Below are 20,235 nucleotides of genomic sequence, written 5' to 3' on the forward strand. Positions count from 1 at the left end.
AACTAAAAAAATAATATAATAATTATTATTCAATTGTGTCATTTTGTCTCATTATTGTTGATAAAAAATGACAAAAACTGCGTTCTGGTTACTCAATATATTAGTAAAAAATAACTATAAAAAATAAATAATCAAAACTTGGGACGGAATGACAAAACATAAAGGGCGTCAATTCAGTGTCTTAATATCGAATTCTTTGTCAATTGGGCTAACCATTTCGGCAAGAGGGGAAATGTCGTCCTTGCTGAGTAATTCGAACTTTCTGCAGAACAAATAGAAGTGTCTGAATCCCAAAAATGCTTGCTCACTGAGGTCCAAGTCTTTCAAATGTTTTTCGTGGCTATAAAACATGTGGGCATAGACTCTGAAAAGTCTCTTGAATATCTTTGTGATCGTCGGCAAGAACAATTTTGGAGACTTGGAGGTGAACTCCTCTGGGAAGATCTTTGAGTCGTCAAAACACGTCTGAACCCACGCGAAAAGCCTATCGCAGTACTCACGAGCACACAACGGAAAAGTCTTTTTATTTTCCGACCAAAGGTATTCCATTGACGGACCCGCCGTCATGATGGGGCAATTACTTGGCGAACACAAATCAGAAACGGATGAATATATAAGCAAAATGTTATTGAAGAAGTCAAAACAGTTCACGGCAAGCCATTCGTTTGTGTTAATGTTTGGTGGGCAAAGAACTGCCTCTTTTAACAAACCCTTGGACACACCTTCCTTGATTGTTTTGTGTAAATCGTATCGAAGAGTTCCTGCTCATTACTCACTGTAACCTTGAAAACCCAATGCAAATAGGCAGCAAAAACAAACCCTTTGCAACTTTCTTCTTCGGCCGCATCGTGCTTGTCATCTTCTTCTTCATTGTGTATGTAAATTTCTTAGTTCTTTGGTCGGTTTTGATAAACCAACTCCTCCAAACGTTTTATTTTGAGTTGAAGTTTTGGGAAGAAAAAAATGATATGATATTTGTTAAAAATAAACTATTTTTTTTGATATATTAGTTCATTTTTATTTCAAATGTTGGGTGTTTTATTAATAACACTACAAGTTTGATAATAATACGACAAAACTGAAACAATGATCTAATAAAAAAAAATGTCCCAAAAATGTGTTTTTTCCAATTATTGATAATGGTTATTTTATTCACTTTATATTGTAATTTTTATTATAAATTTGTAATTATCATTTGTTAAATATTTATTAGTTATTATTAGTAATTTTTTAAGAACATAAAAATAAATAGTTAAATATAATAATTGATAAAGATTACAAATTGTAAAAAATATCTAAAAACTGTATTTTTTGTTTCGAAGTTGTTTCATTTTTGTATCTTTTTATTTTATTTATCCACAAAACTGAATAAATTTTTTTATAATTTTTTAGTTACAATATTTAATAGTAATAATATGGCAAAAATATAATACAAAATAGTAAATACAATATAATAAATATTATAATACAAAATGTAAATTTTTAAAATTAATAAAAACTATTATCAATACTATTGTAATATTAAAATTTAATTTAGTTTTATATACCTTTTAAAATGGAAAAAAGTAATTCTTTCTTTAAAATGTTTTCATTGTTATTTTTTCATTTCTAAAACAAATATTTTAATAGATTTTTTCTTTTTCATTGAAATTATATTTTTAATTAAAAAAACTAATTTTGGAAAGTGTTATTCAAACTGTATTTTTGCCAATTTTAACCATTATTAATAAAATATTGAAAAATAACATACAACAATAACATACACTTAACATATATTGAAGTAAAAGTTCGTTTTATCGTTTACAGGCAATTTTTCGTTACGTACAATTAACCTGTTTTTAATACCCAAAAACAATTGAATTTTTTCGTTGTTTCTTTTTCCTCTCGAAACCCGAAATTTCCTCAGTAATCATATCTTTTTTTAAAAGAAAAATTCGTTTTTAAAAAGTTTTTTCAAAGCACCACTTTTTCAAAGAATTCGCAAAATTTTCAATACATATTTTTTTTTGTTTAAAATCCAATTTTCCTCCTGCTTTCAGTTATTTTGAACGGAAATGAAAAATTTTCAGAGAAATTTCGCCGTCGAAGAGTTACTACATTTTTAACAAATCTCGAGAACTCATTTATCATTTGTACACAATGACTCAGATGGACGATTTTGAAATGGTGTCTGACAAAGATGAGAAAAAGAGTGAGAACAAAGATGAGCTAGCCCTTAAAGTAGCGATAATAGGCGATCTTGGTGTAGGAAAGACCACTGTCATAAATCGATACGTTGAGTACACTGGACCCGTCCGAGAGCTTCAGTCCAAAAGTTTTATATTTGAAAGGAGGAAGGTCAAATTGACTTTCCAAGACACGTGCGGGTCAGAGCAGATGTCCTTTGTGACTTCCGCTTTTTATCAAAATGCAGTGACTTGTATCTTTTTATATGACGTATCAAACAAAGACTCATTCGCACGTTTAAATATGTGGTTTGATGAGTTAGTTCGATATGGTCCAAATAAAGGCATAATACCAACGGTACTGTGTGGAAATAAATGTGAGTTGGAAGATAAAATTGATAAAGAAGCTAAAGATGCCTTCCTCGCAAAACACCCAATGAAGGAGTACAAAATATCAACAGTCACAGGACAAGGAATCGACCAACTATTTAATGATATACTACCCGGTGCTATCGGAGAAGCTATTAGACAACTCAAGTCACAAAAAAAGCCAATCCCACCAGAAATCAAAGAGAAGGGCGGATGCTGCTCAATACAATAAATTATATTAATGTCAACTATGATTTGAATTTGGTTGTTAATTTAATTTATAGTAAAATAAAGTACTGATTTTAATACAACTTATTAAATGGTTGGTATAACATTTTGACAACATTTTGAAAAAATTTTATTGAACTTTTTAATACAATAATTATAATGAGTAGTTAATACTTTTAATTTAAAAAACATTTTAAAAAAATTTGTTTTATGTGTTAAAAAAAGTTTGATAGATAATAATTATTTTTATTAAAATGTTTGGTATTTTGAATTTTTTAAATAAATAACAATTTTATTTATTATTTTAACTAATTAATAATATTAACTATATTTATAAAAAAAAATAAGTTGGATTTTTAATTATAAATATATAATTTAGTTTAAAATTAATAAATAATTATAATGAAATAAAATTATTATCTATAAGAGTTGTCCATTTCACACAAAAAAAAACTCGGAAAATTTGTAAAAATTGATCGAATTGTCAGATACTATTAATTATTTAATAAATAATATTCATTTTAAAACGATTCAAATCAATCGAAAATTTAAAAAAAAATCTCAAAAAATTAGTATTTTTTTGTTATATTTTTCAAAAACAATTGACAAAATCAAATTCATTTGTTGTCAAATCATTTAATTAATTTAAATAATTATTAATATCATTTTAATTAGTAAATAATGAATAAATTTGAACACAATTATTCAGACAAATTCTGTAATGAAATTTTTTTTTTGAAAAAATATCTTATAACAAAACCAAAATCTTATGCAAAAATCCAAAATTGGTAAGACAAAAAAAATATTATTAATTATATTAATTATATTATTTTGTATAATGGTTATACAATAATAAATTTGCGTTGATTAATAATAAAGCAAATTTCGATTTGTTTGCTTCAATACCAAAATAAATTATAATCTAATAGTAATATTAATTAATATGTTTAGCTAATCTCTACTTTTAAAACCATAATAATTAATTGCCTCTAAATAATCATAAAAAATAAAAAGTAATTTTTGGGTGTTTCTCAAGAAATGCAATTCCACTCGACTTTTTTTTCATATATTTAACCATAATAATAATAATATAATAACTATAACAAAAGGTAAATTTCTTTCATTTTATTTTTCAAAATACAAAAAGATGAACAATATTTGTAAGCCAAATATAGTTTAAACTATAGAAAAAAAGTAATTAATTATAGCCATTGGTAATTGAACAATTCGGGAGAGTTAGTCACTCGACAAAATATAGAGACCAGAAAATACGACTCAATAAATTACTAAACCCTTTGTCGAACAGAATTGCAATTAAAAAGTCGCTTCCATCTGACAACACTCATTCTTGATGACTTGTGTTAACACAACAACTCGATGGTCCCACGAATTTGTCGACTTATTCACACACTTTGTCCCTTGGCGTTCCATTAAACGGAGTAACTCTGCAAAAAAACAAATGAAAACTCGCGAAGAAAAGACGATTGGTGGTCTCTACACAATTAATTACGACGACGAACCCGAACGATCAACAACCCCAAACAACGTTGAGACGATGTTTCCCAACAATTGTAATTAATGTTCTATATTTCTAGCTTTTTTACTTAAATAAATGATTTATTGTGTTTATTAATTATATTAATTATATTAATTATATTAATTACTAATACTATAAATGACATATAAGTAATAGTTCATGTAATGAAACTATTATAATAAATTATTATTATAAGTAACAAAATACAAACAGACAGAAAAACACATAATCAATTGACCAAGCCTTTACTCTTGAATACCTGTAGATACAAGATCAACAACTTGTTTGATGTCATACCGTTCTGCAGCAGCTTGTTTCCAACATCCTTGTATCACAACATAATACCAGTCAGGCATCTTATCAGGTTGTGTGAGTCGGTTGCCTTGAATAATAAATTCAGCAATGTTCCAAGGGAATTTGAACTGACTTGTTGGATACGCTTTGTCCCACACAAAGCACTCATACATCAAAATTGAGAACGAGAAGATGTCCGCGGACGTTGTGTACTTCTCTTGATTGAGTACTTCTGGTGCCATATATATCGGCGTACCAACTCCTTTGGTGAATGTCATGTTGTTCTTTAAACTGTTAACATTACGAGATGAACCAAAGTCCGTTAATTTCGCATTAACGTCGACCCCACCGTCCAATGAGAAGACTAAGATATTATCTGACTTGATGTCTCTATGGATGATACCATTTGCATGTAAGTATTCCACACCCCTCGCTCCGTCCAATACCATTTTAATGCGAATGTTGTCTTTCGGCTTTGGTTTCTCTTTGATAAGGTTTTGAAGACTGCCATAATCCGCAAATTCAGTGACTAAACAGATTTTTGTTGGGATGAAGACAGCTCCATAGAAGTGCACTATGTAGTTGCACCGAAATTTGTCTAACATCGAAACTTCCTTCCCAAACTCCTCCATAGCCTCTTCAGCATCACACATTTTGAGTTTCTTAATTGCTACTTTATTACCTCGGAAAGATCCTCTGAAGACAACACCAAAACTTCCTTCGCCAACTTGCTTCTCTTCCATGATTTCGTCGTAGTCCAATTTGGTTGAGACTTGTGTGGACGTCTCGATTGTTATGTTCTCAATGACCTTCTTGTTTGTCTTGATATTGAATATTCGTAACTGTACTTTTTCTTTGATGAAACAAGAACATAACGGGGTTAAAAACACTTCAACCTCAAACGCTTCACCCTTTTTCAGTGTCATCTCTTGTGGATTACATCGCAGTGTATACTTAGAGTCAACCTCATCAACTGTCAAGAAAGAGAGTTGAATGGTGCCGGCGTACCCATTTCCTATACAAATCACATCACGAGACTCGACTCCAACTGGAAGTTCGATATTTTGAACGTCTTCTGTCATGTCTGGCTTGAAGTCGATCACTCTTTTGTTGACTAATATATCGCAATTTGAAGTCAAAGCAACCCACTGAATATTCGACTTTGTCATCGAGAAGTGACTCACCTGCTCTCTCTGCTCTTGGATGAGTCGATGATTGTGGATTCTCTTGACCACTCGCCAAACCAAGAAGATGATCAATAATACAACAAGAAGAACGACAAAGAGACCAGCTAACACGGCCAAGAGTATAACCCACCATACCGGAGATGCATCGCATTTCATTCCATTAGCATTCACTGTATACCAAAAAGCACATTTTGTACATTTTGAATTTGTTGCCTCGACACATTGTGACAAAGAAGAGAAGATGATACACATTTGGTTGTCGTTCAACACGTAAGTGTCTTGGCACATATTGCATTTGGCGTCAATGTAATCACATAACAAACAATTCTCAGTCGAAGTATTACATGGGACGCATAAATGGTCCAACAAGAAAAAGCCGTCTTCACACCCAATGCAACCGTATGCGTCTTTTGTTGTGCAATTTTTCAAGACAGAGCTGCTCGCACACACCCCACTACTATTAATGTAAAAATTGTCGTTACACAGTGTACATGTATTTTCAGTATAACACGTCCCACAGTTGTCAATACATTTACTACACGAAGTACCATTTCTGAAGTACGATTTACTACAAATTGCACACTCGCTTTTGGTTGGTATTTGTTTGTCGCAATGTGTGTCAATTAATGGTAAACATTTGTAGTCGTTCAACATAAATCCACTGTTGCACTCATAACATTCATCCTTTGTTTCAAGACACTTTGTACACGATTCGTTACATTGAACACATTGGTGATCAATGAGAACAAACGAATCTTTACAATTAATGCAAAGTCCACTTAAATATTCCAAGCAATTCGAAATCTCTTCATTGATACAACCAAAGTTCTCTGTACCGCTTTGTGTTTTGGTTGCATGTAAATAATAATTGGCTTCACATGTGTAACACTCATCTTGATAACATGAAGTGCAATTGTCGGGGCATTTCTCGCATCGATCGCCATTAAAATACGACCCACTTACACATGAAGTACAATATGAATTCGTTACTGTTGAACACGCTGGAACATCCATCGTTTTTAAAGAAGATTTTAAACTCATTGAAACACACAGACCTGCGGAGTTCAAATAATAATTCTCTGCACACGAAAAACACAATAATGTACCTCCAAGCATGTCGCACAAAAGACAATTCATTTTGGAACAATTCACGCAGTTTTGATCTGATAAATAGTATCCAACTGAACACGAAATAACTGCTGTTGAATTGACAGACGAATAACTTTTGTCGTCTTGTTTTTGACATCCCCTGGTTCCCAAATAATAGCCGTTTTCTGTATCACATATAACACAATTCTCACTTGAATATGAAATACAATTATCATTTTGTGTTGAACAATTTTGTTTGTCATTTTGGAGTTTAGTCTTGTCTTCACATTTCAAACATTTGTCAAGGTTGTACAACGCACAATTGTCTTGAAGTTGGCACATTCCATTTGTATCAACAAAATACCCATCTTTGCATACCACACATGATGTATTACTCTTACAATTAGTACAGTTCTCACCACATCGGGAACATCCAAAATTATCAATGAAAAACCCATCATCGCACGCTTCGCAAACATTTTGTGTTATTTCTTCTAGTGTTATTTGGTTCTGAGATACACAATTGGGAATAGTATGCGTGCCATTGTCAACTACACAATTCCCGGTCACATCCACATGGCCATTACAACTAATACAAGTTGTTCTTTCGTTGGACGCTTCTTTCAAAACAACTTTACACAGACCGGTAGGCGAAATGGAAATTTCATTTTCCCAAACAAAGCCAAAGCCAGCCGTGGCACCAAGTAGAATTGGTCCATTGATGACAATTGTCGCATAGTAGTTTGTATTCATATTAAAAAAAGCAGCGTTTTTTTCCCCATACAAACTAAGTCGTGAAGAATTCTTCACAAAATGAATATTAAAATCTGGATCATTTGGGTTGTTGTTTGTGAGTGTTACAACTGTGTTGTTGATATCAATTATATTATACTGTTCTTCATCACTGATTGTATATTGAGAAACATCAACTATTGCAAGAGTAGTGTCCACGCCCGTCTTTGTGTAACATGGGCATGAATAGTCAATATTTCCAAGAGAGTCTTTATACACGATAGTGCCATCATTATTTTGTGGTGAACAATATTTACTCGCCAAATTCAAATCGTTGCACCCAATGTTAGTGTTCCCAAGAACAACCATTTGCCTATCACATACCAAATGAGAAGTTAAAGTAGTGTTGTCTTCAAAATTGATTTTTCGATTTTTCATCGACACAAATTGCATCATTTTTGTTGCGTCTGTTTCGAAGGAAGAAGGTGGTGTAGGTATTTTTGCGACACTCAAACTCTTTGTTGATCGTGTAATGTTTAAAAATGGTTGACTGGTAGTTTCCAACTCCCCCAAGATGGTATCGATTGAAATATATTCAATTGTTTCTGGTATGGAAATAGGCGTTTTGGTTTTAATACTTCCGATAACCAGTTTGGATACTGTTGATGAAACAGTGAATTGCGACGCGACAACATTTAATGGATTTTGATTGGCGAATTTATTAATAGTCAAAATGCCATCTGTTGAAATAGTACATCCACTCTCATGTGTCAAAATTTCAACAACAAGATTATAAGAAACTTTGAATACACCGGATGATGTCAGTTGAATTGAATTGACACTTAATGTGGTTGAAACATATATGGTAGTGTCGATATTTTGAACAATAGAATTTAGAGATAATGTCCCTTTTCTCGCGTCAATTGTGGTGACTTGGTTTTGTGCATTAACGTTATTAATAGTGAGATATGCCCCTTCCATGAGTGTGATGTTAGTTTCAGTTGTCAAGTAAAGGTAAGTACACGTAATATCACCCGCAATCGATACACTTCCTTTGAAATAACAATTTGTTGCTGTGATTTTACCATACAATAAAGTTGTTGTCATTGTTAATGTGAAAATATTCCAAGACACACTACCTCCGTTGTATGTTTGTGAGTTAACAGAAAGTGACATTAAATTGCCAGAAGATGCTGCTGAAATAGGGCAATCAGGATAGTCATAAGCGTTGTTAGTCCATGCGCAATTGCATCCAAAAGTTGAGCTTGACCCCTTCGCATATCGTGTATACAATCCGTTCTCACAGACAGATGTTATACCAGAAGGTAGAGAACCTTGGTTTTTCCCAATAAATAACAATGAACCTTCATCCATTGCATTTACATTCACCGAGTTAAAGTTAAAATATCCAAAAGAATGAAGACCACTGAATCTCTGGAATGTGACTGTCCCTTTGACAGTAAAAGTGTATGACGTACCAGTGTAAAGTTGAGATACATTGACTTGTTGTGTCGGGAGAGTCACACCTTCGTTCAACATCAAGTTATTTCCCAACATAAATCCAATTGGATTACTACGACTTTGAATATTAAGTGTTTTCCATTCATTTCCACGCTCTTTGTCAAACTTGACTGTCGTGTGATTTGCCAAAATAGTCAACGTAAAATCAGTGCTGTTATACATACAGTCTGGATAATTAAAAAGAGTATCTTTAATCGAAGCAGTCGCAATACTACTTGGAATGTAACAACTGCAATCTGATTGTGGATCATTGTCACCGTTCCGACAAACGACGTATCGATGTTTATTGTTTCCAAATTGACAAATATCGCGCAAATAGTTGCCATCACCCGCTTGAATTTTGTCGATGTTATTAGTATTGAATGCATATCTACACCCCGCCTCAGTGATTTTTTGCATATAAATATTAGTTGTTGTTGCACCACTTGCTTTTTCGAAGTAGAGATATGGGCGGTTCGATGTGGTGTAAGAAATCAGATATTGTTGATTGTTTGTACCAATGAAAATAGCTGCTTTGTCACTCACGTAGACGTTTTCCTGTACATCAGGCCCATTTGAAGTCCTATAAAAAGTGAAAACGATGAGTTCTGGAGCGTTTTGAAGGTTGATATTCCAATAGACGTATTTGTAATTGTATCCGAAGAACGACATGACTTTCGAGTTGGAAGCAAATGTGATTGCCTTATTATAGTCATTGTCATTTGTCCTTAAACCGGTTTTCGTGGGAGCATTGGAACCTAACGTAAACGTGTCAAGATTATTGCCAGTGCTTATAGAAAACCAGTTCGAACCACATGTACCTGAACTACTCCATTCGATGATGTTTGTGTTTGAATTTGCTACCCAACACCACGCATCTCCTCTTTGTATAAATAAGAAAGAGGCTAGAACAAATACTAGCATTTACTATTCAAGTTTCTTTCGTTTCGTTTTTCTTTTTTTGTAATTAAAAAAATGGAATTTTCTTAATAAATGAATTTTTGATAAGAAATGTCGAGTTTTTTTTATTATAATTTAAATAGTGGGAAATTGGCGTGGCATTTTTATATCGGTTGTGCATTTCGGTAATTACAATCTCAACTTGTCAAGTTTGAATAAATCAATATACTATTTTTTCTTATTTTAATTTAGAATAACAAAAAAGGAGAATCTCGATAATTCTAATTAATTTTTCTTAAAAACGTTTTTATTTTTAATATTTTTAGTTTTATTATGAAAATTCTTTAAATTTTATCCAAACCCAAAAATGCATTGTTCTTTTTCTCTATTGTTTGTTAAATGAATCTAATTTTGATAATAATAAATTAAAAAATAGGTAAAATTATCGAAAAATTATCGCATTTTTGAGAAAAATAGAATATGAATGAAACGTAAAAAAATGACTATTTTCGTTCAATTAAAATAATGAATTCGAAAAACTACAACTTAATTATATTTAAACTACAGTAGGGGGAAATAAGGGGATGCAAGAAAAAGTCAGATGCTCGCAACTATTGGTTATTTTTCAAACAAAAAATAATATGTACAAAAAATGAATATTCTTAATACTTCTAAAAGTTTGATTGATTTATAGTATTTTTATTATTATAACAAAAAAATTAAATCACAACATTCGTTTTTGTTGTTGAACAGTTAATTGTTCATATCTTTCATTTTTGATAAATTCTTATTTATTAATTTTTAAATGTATATTGATGTTGACTTGACGAATGACAACTCTCCCAAGACGTTATAAGTTATATGTTTAATGTTTATTTTCAATACTATCATAACCATATAGCACAATGAATAAATAATTATATGCATTGATATAAGCAGACATAAAAAACTATCGGCTGTTATGCTAAATAAAAAGTAGTAAGAAATAAAACAAGTTTAAACAATCATTTAGTCTGTAGTCAACACACAACACCATTCCACAATGGAAACGGTGTGAATTTATATTTTGGAATGATTTGGAGAAGTAAGCTTGGACATCACCTTGAATTTTAAAACCATACCGCCTCTTCCAAACAAATCATATTTTATAAGTTTGTAGAAGCGTCAATTGAGTTCTTTTACTTCCATTATTCTCATGTAATACTATCATTTTCCCTCCACTTTCTCTGTTCTATGTTTTAGTTGATGTGGATGTATAATTGAATATATCTTTCATTAATAAAATAGACCCAACACTTGAATAATCTCTTTAAAAGCACAAACGGGTGATATTGTTGTTCAATTTGATAATAACAGTTCTGAGTTTCAACTTCATTTATTAGTTTGTTAAAATATTTAAATAAAATATAGTAAATATTTAGTTTTAATTTAAGACCCGCATCCCACTTATATTACTATTTATATAATTACTATAAATTTTAATATAAATAATCATTAAAATAATTAATAAAATGAAAAACACCAAAACAAATTTATATTTAGATTAGCATCCGCCTTTTTCTCAGCATCCGACTTTTTATCTTGACTGTATATCAACATATATTTAGACAATTTATATAAATAAATAATATTTGTTAAATATAAACTTTATTAATATAATAATTAATAAAAACATTAAAAAAATAACTTGACTACAATATTAAAAAGAAACTACTAAAAACTATAAATGGAACACGACAAAGACAAAGTCAGAGTTTATCACAAGGCGGCTAAAAACCAACTAGTTGTTCAGTGTTTTTCACACAAAGAAGTTCATCTGATTTTTCCGACCGACCACGACATTTTTTCTTTAACTCATATTACTCCAGAAAATTCCGATTTACTTAATAAGGCCACAAAGGTCTTTATTGCTGTGTGTGATGTCGAGTACTCCAGATTTGAGGAATGGGAGATCTTATACCATATCATAGAGTACTCTAAAACACAAAACGCGGTGTTTGAATTATATGATGATGATGGAGAATTTATATTGACTGCATTTCCCGAACTGTTACCCGAGTGGATCACTCCACAGAATGAATTACACCATGTTTATATCAAAGGAGGCAATGTGATGTTCACCGATATTATTATAACAGATCCATTGACACAAATCAACGATGAGTGTATTAACATTCAAATGACTGAAGCCCTCAACAGATATATACTTGACAATAAAAGAAGAAATGCACAACACAGAACAATTGCATTGATCAATAGTAAAGTAGCTCAATTTCTTAATTCAAATACAGAGCTCTTTGGACTTATTATTAACATGGTCTCGAATGGTTTAGTCAAAGAAAGTGATTTTACAACAAGCAAACAACAATATGGTGAAACAAAGCAATGCCAAATAATCATGACAAACTTGCAATTTGCACGGTATTACAATTTCATGACAAAAAGTACTGAAGATTTCTTGTATCAAGAAAAGCTTGGAGAGATTCTTACAAGTGGGTTGGACCATATAATTCGACAAGAAGTCTCAATACAGGACCATCATGTGCACAAAGACTATAATTCCCTTTTTGATGTTTGTCTTTTCTTTATTAGTCGATATATACACGAGACATATATATTATTATTATCATGTTATATATATTCTTATATGACTGAATCATAGAGTTATAAAGTTAATGGCAACTCTTCAAACCAATTGATCGAAGACGTAGTAACAGAAATTGATATGAAACAAATACTACATATGTATAAAGGAGTTATGGAACCTGATAAATTCGAAGAGAGGTTGAAAGGAGGAATGGAAGAATTACTTGGAGTTGAAGCCGGTCCGGAAGGCTTTGTTGGATTTTCAGATGGGCTCGACAAGACTGGGGGAGTGCAAGAGAATAAGTTCAACGACTTATTTGACGAGATGATGGACGACCTCAAAGAAGGACCAGACTTAGACAATGAAAGTCATTCAGATGAAGACGAAGAGGATGTAAAACAAGAGATCGAGTTTATGAAACAAATGGACGCAATGATTAAAACGCAAAATGAGGACTTCAGTGAAACACACCTTGGTGATGCACTAGAAAAGGATCAAACAGCAACCACTTCAGTGTTGTTTTCAAAATCATTTGATTGAACTATTATATTTAATTTGTTTACTATTGTCTAATAGTTTTCATTGAGTCATTTTTATTAATCATTTACAACTTCTTGTGTCACGATAAGAGTTGAGTGTATATTAGAATGTTAATATTTAAATGTAATGAGTGTATTAAAATTATTAAATTATAATATTTTCAATTCTATTGGCATATTATTCATTTCTTTCAAAATTCAATGAAAATCACTATAAAACAACTGTTTTTTATACCATTGAATTGATTCTGCCGTTTTGAATTCGAACAATTACTTTTCCAAAAGCATTTTCTTCAAGCGAATTAACGAGCACGTGGAGAACTGTACGACAGAAATATTCTACCTCTTTTTTATACCAGTGTCGAACACCCATCTACGAAACCAAAAAACCTTCCCGCTTTTTGACTCGCCAATTCCCAATTACAACACAAACACAGTTCAAATAACACACTCACACAAAACATTTTCTAGCATTATATTAAAATAATAATACTTTATATTAATAAAAAGAACCAGGAGATATAAAAAACGAATGAAAGGAAGTTGTTAAAAAAAGACTAAAAGAGAAGACGAAAGCACAGCTTCGATTTATTGTGTATAACCTTTTGAGCACTATTAAGCCCACTCAACTCTATATTCAAGTAAAATGGCCACACCAACTATAACAACCACTGAAGACGGAATCATCCCAAAAGGAACTCAGTATGATATTGTTGGGGATATCCCCGAGGGAGATATCCCTATTACAGTATCAGACGTCTACGCGGCTTCGACTCGAATAAAGGGTCTTGCGTATTACACTGCCTTAGAATTCAGCAACACCATTTCTAAGATTGCTGGCTGTAAAGTGTATTTGAAGCTTGAGAACTTGCAGAAAACAGGATCGTTCAAGGTTAGAGGTGCCATCAACAAGATCGCGACGTTAACTGAAGAACAAAAGAAGAAAGGAGTCGTCGCCGCGTCTGCCGGGAATCACGCGCAAGGTGTTGCGTTTGCTTCTCGTAACGCAGGAATCAGTGCGACGATTGTGATGCCTGAATTTGCTTCGACGGCGAAAATAGCAGCGACGAAAGGGTATGGTGCCGAGGTGATTCTTCATGGGAAAGTGTTTGACGAGTCTCTTGCATATGCGATGAAACTCTGCCAAGAAGAAGGAAAGACTTTTGTCCACCCGTTCAATGACAAATATGTGATGGCTGGGCAAGGTACAATAGCACTTGAGATATTAGACCAATTGGCAGATGCTGATGTCATCGTTGGTGCTATTGGAGGTGGAGGACTTTTGAGTGGGATTGCTTACGTTGCAAAGACTTTCAAGCCATCGATCCGAGTGATAGGTGTACAGGCGGAGACGTGTCCATCAATGGCAGTGACCAAAAAGGAGCATAAGTTGTGTCTCATGAAAAGCGCTAAGACTCTTGCTGATGGTATTGCAGTGAAGCAACCGGGTTCATTAACAGCAAATGTCATGATGAAATACGTCGACGAGGTTGTCACTGTCGACGAAGAAAGTATTGCGCACGCAATGGTTATGATGCTTGAAAGATGTAAGATAGTGAGTGAAGGCGCTGGAGCAACTCCAGTCGCTGCGTTACTCTCTGGGAAAATTAAGGGACTCACCGAGAACACTAATGTTGTCTGCGTTGTTTCTGGTGGTAATTTGGACGTTAGTATGATCAGTAAAGTCATCGAAAGAGGCCTCATCAAAGCAGGAAGAAAGGTTGAATTCACAGTTGAAATATTGGATGTCCCAGATTCTATTCATCAGCTCTTGTTGTCTATTAACAAAGAAAAAGGATCTGTCACTAGTTTCACGACTAGAAGACCAGCAACTTTGACTTTGGGTATTTGCCTTTGCGATGTTGAAATGCAGTGTTATGGTGCTGAACATAGAGATAAGATTTTCGAATCTCTTGAGAAGGATGGTTACAACTTGGTCAAGTGATTTTTCATTAATTTTTATCTTTGGTATTTTTTAAATAATAGAATTTGTGTTGTCTGGAACGGGTTTGGTTTCCATTGAAACATACACGTTGCCTATAAAATCACATCCGTTTGTTTTATACTAAACAATCAAAATACAACAAAAAAATGATAATTGTATCACAATAATCAGATGCAAATTTTTTTTATTATTACAGTAATCACCCGATCATTCATTCTTAAAAGTAACTGAAAAGATAAAAAATGTGCAATTTTTGTTGGTCGTGTTTTTTTGAGTAATAAACTTTTGTTGTTTCGAATAAAGTGGTGATGTTTTTTTATCATAAAAAGGTAAATAATTAGTTATTTCTTATAAAAAATAAAATAAAAAATCATTCGAATGACTGTTTCTTTGTTAGTCACTTGTTTGTTTTTTTTTAGTTGTAATTTACATTAAAAGACAAAAGAAAAAAACAAATAGAAAATGGGGTTTCGTTGTTTACATTGTTAATAATATATTTAATTATAATTAATCCAAATAATTAAAACATGTGATAGTATTTTTTAGTTTATTTAATCCATTTTTTTTCAGATTTCGATGATTGGAAATATATAAATAAGATGATGCATTGAAACCCTATATCAAATCCCGAAATTTTACTAATAAAACCCCTATTTTCGACAAATATTTATCACATAACAAAAAACGTTTTGTTTTTCAAACTTCTGTTTTTTTTGTGTTTAAAATTGTACAAAGAGAGAACATTCTTTGCTGTATTTCAAAACTACCGAACCCAAGTTTTCTTTTCTTATTTGAATGTGGCCAATAATCCCGCATTTTCTTTATCATAAAAGCTATTATTTAGAGTTTTTTATGTCTTTTTATTATTAAAAAAAATTCCGACTTTTTTTTTGGCATTTCAGTCTTGACAAAATCCATTTTTTATTACCATGTTAGTTTCTTTTTATTATTATTTCTTTTATTAAAAATATAAGACAAACCATAACAACACGTTTTGTCACCAAAATGGTGGCGGTCAACAAATAATAAAAAACACGAATAAGAATATTCTCAATTCAAGTCTTATTTTCCGCCAAAAAAATATGTTTCCACATCACCACAACAAGTCCAAAAGCAGTAGAATTATTCCATTGATTTTAAAAATATGACAAATAATTCTTTTTTAAGTACACTTCTGTTTTTGGTTGTAATTTTTGGTAGAATTTCTTTATTAATACGGGAACACGAGTAATGTGTTTTTACGTGCCTAGAGAAAAAGAACGTTTCTGCAGAATAAAGAGGGCTCTTGAAAAATGTATTTTATTCGACCGAAATGTCGAAATAGAAATGGTCACAACGACCGCGTTGAATCGGGTTAAAAGCATTTGAAATGGGTCGAAAAGTCAAGAAACTCCTTTTCAAATAAAGAAACACAAAAAATTTAAAACGTAAAGAACTTATAAAGCTCACCAAACTTCTATTTTCATTCAGAAAATGGAAACAAGACAATCCGCATTCCCAAGTGAAGTCGTGAGACCAATTGCTTACAGAAAAGCAATTGCTTCTGTTCTCTACTCTCTTGACAACAGTTGCAATATCGAGAGTTACTCATACATTTCAGACTACACCCAGAAGCAACAATTCTCTGTAGTTCGCCCAGAGAACCCAATTCCTCACACCCTTAATGATGAGGAAATACAGAACGTTGTTATCAAACAGTCACCAGAACCTTGTGATGAGAATGATAAGTACTTTGATTACCCCTTCTAAAGAGAATGAAGCTGTTCTATTCTCAATGACTTATATTATATGTACTTCATCTTTTAATTTATTCTTGTGTTATTTTCTATTCTTTAACTGTATCAATTTCAGTGCTTGTCGTTATGTATTATCCAATAAAAAAAATAAACTATATAAATAATATATTTAACTACTTCTTTTAATTTCGTATTTCAATTAAACTTGTGAATTGTTTGTCTGTTTAAATAATAAAAAGAACTTCTCAAAAGCAGTACTTCTCACTTCAAAAACGTCACCATCAGACAAAACCACAAAAAAAATAATTATTGTTGCATGTTTGTGATCTCTTCAACAAACCGGGTATAGCTTCCAGGTACTTTAATCGTGCACTTTTCCGCTCCATAGACTATTGAAAATTTCTCGGGCTCGGACTTCTTCATTACTACTTTGGTGATATTCTCAAAACTGATATCTTCGAGCAACGAGAAGTTGTCGCCACGTTTCTCTACTATTAGTATGGATATTGTTGTGAGCACTGTTATGACCCTAATGTGTTAGTAATAATGTGTGTAACCAAATTATATGGTGTGGAATTTGTGGAGAGACAAACGGTTTCCAATTTGGCTCATCATTTGCACTGACGTCTAAGAACGAGTCGTACTGTGACGACTCTGCGATTAACTCTTTCAAATACGTGTCATCGTCATCTTCTTCATTTTGTTTGGTTGTCTTTGGCGTTTCAAGTTGTGATGAGTTCGGAATGTCGAACAGTTGAACTGTTTTTACTTCTTCTTTCTTTGGTATTTCGGTTACTTTGTGCTGAAGAACTGGGTCTATTTGTAACTCATTTTTCATGTCATTCTTTTGTGGAATCTTCAAGTCAATTCTCTTCTCTTGTTTCTTCTGTGGAGTTCCATACAAGAATTCCATCAAATCGTTGGTGATGTGTTGAGTTCTTTCAATCGTTTTGTTAGCAATAGTCTGTGTGAAACTGAGAGCTCGCTGGTGGTCGAATTTATGTGGTGCGAACTGTTCTTTAGGTTGTTCCTTCTTTTCAAAATCGATAGGTTTCCCAGTCAAACAGAAAGAACATGTAGTTGGGTCGTGGTTCATCAATTGAAATCCTTTCACTCCATCTAACGCGTTTTTATGGAATTTGACATATCCTTGATTCATAATAGAAACACGTTTGACTCCTCTTTTGACAAAGTCTAACCCAATCATACTCAACTCACTAATATCGGGCACTCCAGAAACTCTTTCTCCATCGCCAAATAAGACAACATGAAACGTCGAGTTATTTTGTGTTAGTACGGAGAGTTCATTTTTGAAGACATTGTCGACGTACTTTGACTCTCTTTGTCTCCTTAGATAATCCATATTAATTGCAGCCAATATACTCCCCATCTCAAACGCTTCTTGTCGGCGACAGTCGATAAACAAAAACGGAATTTGTCTTCCCGTCGTGTCGTTAATAACGTCTCCGGGAAACGTCGTCAAAAACAGTGAAGAGTTCAATGACTTTGAAAAGACTTGTTTATAACTCTCCAAATTGTTCATGACCCCAAGAAGTGTTCTATTGAAAGAAGACACCGTCGACAGTCTAATAGCTTTAGAACACGCAACTACAGTCTTCACTTCTTCTCGTCTTAATTTCTTCCCAATGACCTTCCTCACTGCACTTGCTCCACTTTTATTAGTTTCTTGGTCTAAAAAGTCGTCTTTGAGATATATGAGGTATCCCACAATACAGTATACGTATAATGTAGTATCTGGAAATGTTATGAACTCATCCCACAGTTTGATTAAATCATTAAATTCAGTGCACATCCCCATACACAAATTAAAGCCAAAGTAGTTAGTATATTCATTGGGTTCAATTCGATACATATCAAGGTGTAGTGAAAGTAACGGGTCATGATATAAAAAGAGCATGTGGATCAAGTTCTGTAACCCAGTCACTATGACTGAGTCTAAGTATTTGTAAAACGGTTGAAATTTATAGAGCAAAGACTTCGTCATCCCACAAAGAAGTTCTTCACTCTCGCGTGGAAAAAGTTTGACAACCACGGCAGCTATATCTACTATCCCATTAAAAAAAGGTTGGACTTGAACAGGTTGAATACTTAATGCAATTTTAACAGCTTCCTCTTGTTCAGTACTACTGAAATTGTACCACTGTGGTCGATACTTCACGGCAGTTATCGGAATTTTGGTCTCTACAAACTCCTTCTTGGGCTGAAGAAACATGTTCCATATCTGGAGGCGAAATTCAGTCGGAATACCAAATTCACGACAAAACTCACGGACTAAAATAGAGTCAGAAGAATCAATCGCGCCTTTTATAAACGTCACTGCTTGTGTGGGAATATCCATTTGTCGTTTTCAGTCCATTTCTGGTCTTCATTATTGTTTCTCTATCAAGTTTAGTTATAAGTTAATTTGTTATTAAAGTATTAGTAAGCTATATTGGTGTATATAGTTGTTTTATATAAATTTATAGTTTATCATTTGTTCATGGTTTGTGAACAAGTTGTGGTTATTAAGATTGATACGATATTTATAGGAGGTTCTGATTTGTTAAATAAATAGTAATTTGTTATTATCATATTTACTATACAAAAACTAATAATTTATAATAAATGAACATATATATTAAAGCTTCGCTTTATTCTTTTTGTACTTCTTTTTTTTAAGGTGAAGAGGAAAAATAACAGCTTATTTAAAAGAAAGAAGTACAAAAAGAATATATATCAAACGAAGTTATGGTCTTTGAACAAATTATACTTTTATTAAGATCAAAGCCATACCATAATTAATAATGTCTTGGCGTATTTATTAGCGTTGTTAATGTAAAATAACTGGATTTGAACAGACAACAATTTAAATCAAGTTTTTAGTTTGGCTGATAATTAAATTGTTCTATTCGAAAATGTCACAGACTTCCTATTTTTGGTTGCATTATTTGTTGTTCCAAATTTTTTTCTTTGGCTGACAAAAAAATCATGCCAAGCTGTTTTGATCAGCCACAATTGTTTGGCTGAACCAAACTCAAAGTCAATTAATGCGGATCAGCCGGCAGTTTTCTGCAAAATTCAATGATATTTTCGGCATAATCTGAGAGCGTGTTTTCCAATTCGAGTGTATTTTTGATAATAAAACTTTTTATTATTTAAAAATAGATTGTTCTGTTTTTTAACACTAAATTATGGTTATCTTTGTTTTCTTTGTTGTTTGTGCTGACAGACAAAATAAATGAATTCCGTACTGCAAACAAATCAATCAGAAACATTAATTTGTGTTCTATCAAATATTTCGTATAAGTAATGTGTTTTTACGGGAAAGAACATAACAGTTTTCCACTAAAAAACAATCGAATGTTTATTCCCAAAAGTTCATCTTCAAACGACATATTTCTTCTCCTGAACCCAATAAATGTACTAT

The 20,235-nt window shown here is 32.4% G+C and overlaps 6 protein-coding genes across 6 annotated transcripts; 3 read left to right on the forward strand and 3 right to left on the reverse strand.

The window, feature by feature from the left end:
- Positions 1-168: 168 nt before the first annotated feature.
- On the reverse strand, positions 169-871 carry EIN_175540 (hypothetical protein; the record flags this gene model as incomplete). Its single annotated transcript, XM_004260490.1, has 2 exons — positions 169-761; positions 820-871. 2 exons carry the CDS (start codon positions 869-871, stop codon positions 169-171), a joined length of 645 nt encoding a protein of 214 aa, XP_004260538.1.
- A 1,268-nt stretch (positions 872-2,139) lies between these two features.
- Positions 2,140-2,766, forward strand: EIN_175550 (hypothetical protein; the record flags this gene model as incomplete). Its single annotated transcript, XM_004260491.1, has 1 exon — positions 2,140-2,766. The coding sequence occupies one exon, from the start codon at positions 2,140-2,142 to the stop codon at positions 2,764-2,766; it is 627 nt and encodes a 208-aa protein (XP_004260539.1).
- A 1,778-nt stretch (positions 2,767-4,544) lies between these two features.
- Positions 4,545-9,773, reverse strand: EIN_175560 (protein serine/threonine kinase, putative; the record flags this gene model as incomplete). Its single annotated transcript, XM_004260492.1, has 1 exon — positions 4,545-9,773. One exon carries the CDS (start codon positions 9,771-9,773, stop codon positions 4,545-4,547), a length of 5,229 nt encoding a protein of 1,742 aa, XP_004260540.1.
- Positions 9,774-11,727: 1,954 nt separating this feature from the next.
- Positions 11,728-13,128, forward strand: EIN_175570 (hypothetical protein; the record flags this gene model as incomplete). Its single annotated transcript, XM_004260493.1, has 2 exons — positions 11,728-12,573; positions 12,664-13,128. The coding sequence occupies 2 exons, from the start codon at positions 11,728-11,730 to the stop codon at positions 13,126-13,128; spliced, it is 1,311 nt and encodes a 436-aa protein (XP_004260541.1).
- Positions 13,129-13,773: 645 nt separating this feature from the next.
- Positions 13,774-15,072, forward strand: EIN_175580 (threonine dehydratase catabolic, putative; the record flags this gene model as incomplete). Its single annotated transcript, XM_004260494.1, has 1 exon — positions 13,774-15,072. One exon carries the CDS (start codon positions 13,774-13,776, stop codon positions 15,070-15,072), a length of 1,299 nt encoding a protein of 432 aa, XP_004260542.1.
- A 2,042-nt stretch (positions 15,073-17,114) lies between these two features.
- Positions 17,115-19,167, reverse strand: EIN_175590 (hypothetical protein; the record flags this gene model as incomplete). The annotated part of the gene is made up of 2 exons (XM_004260495.1): positions 17,115-17,337; positions 17,402-19,167. 2 exons carry the CDS (start codon positions 19,165-19,167, stop codon positions 17,115-17,117), a joined length of 1,989 nt encoding a protein of 662 aa, XP_004260543.1.
- Between the last annotated feature and the right edge of the window lie 1,068 nt (positions 19,168-20,235).

Source organism: Entamoeba invadens (assembly GCF_000330505.1).
Source record: "Entamoeba invadens IP1 unplaced genomic scaffold scaff_1105074725183, whole genome shotgun sequence".
Lineage (NCBI taxonomy): Eukaryota > Evosea > Mastigamoebida > Endamoebidae > Entamoeba > Entamoeba invadens.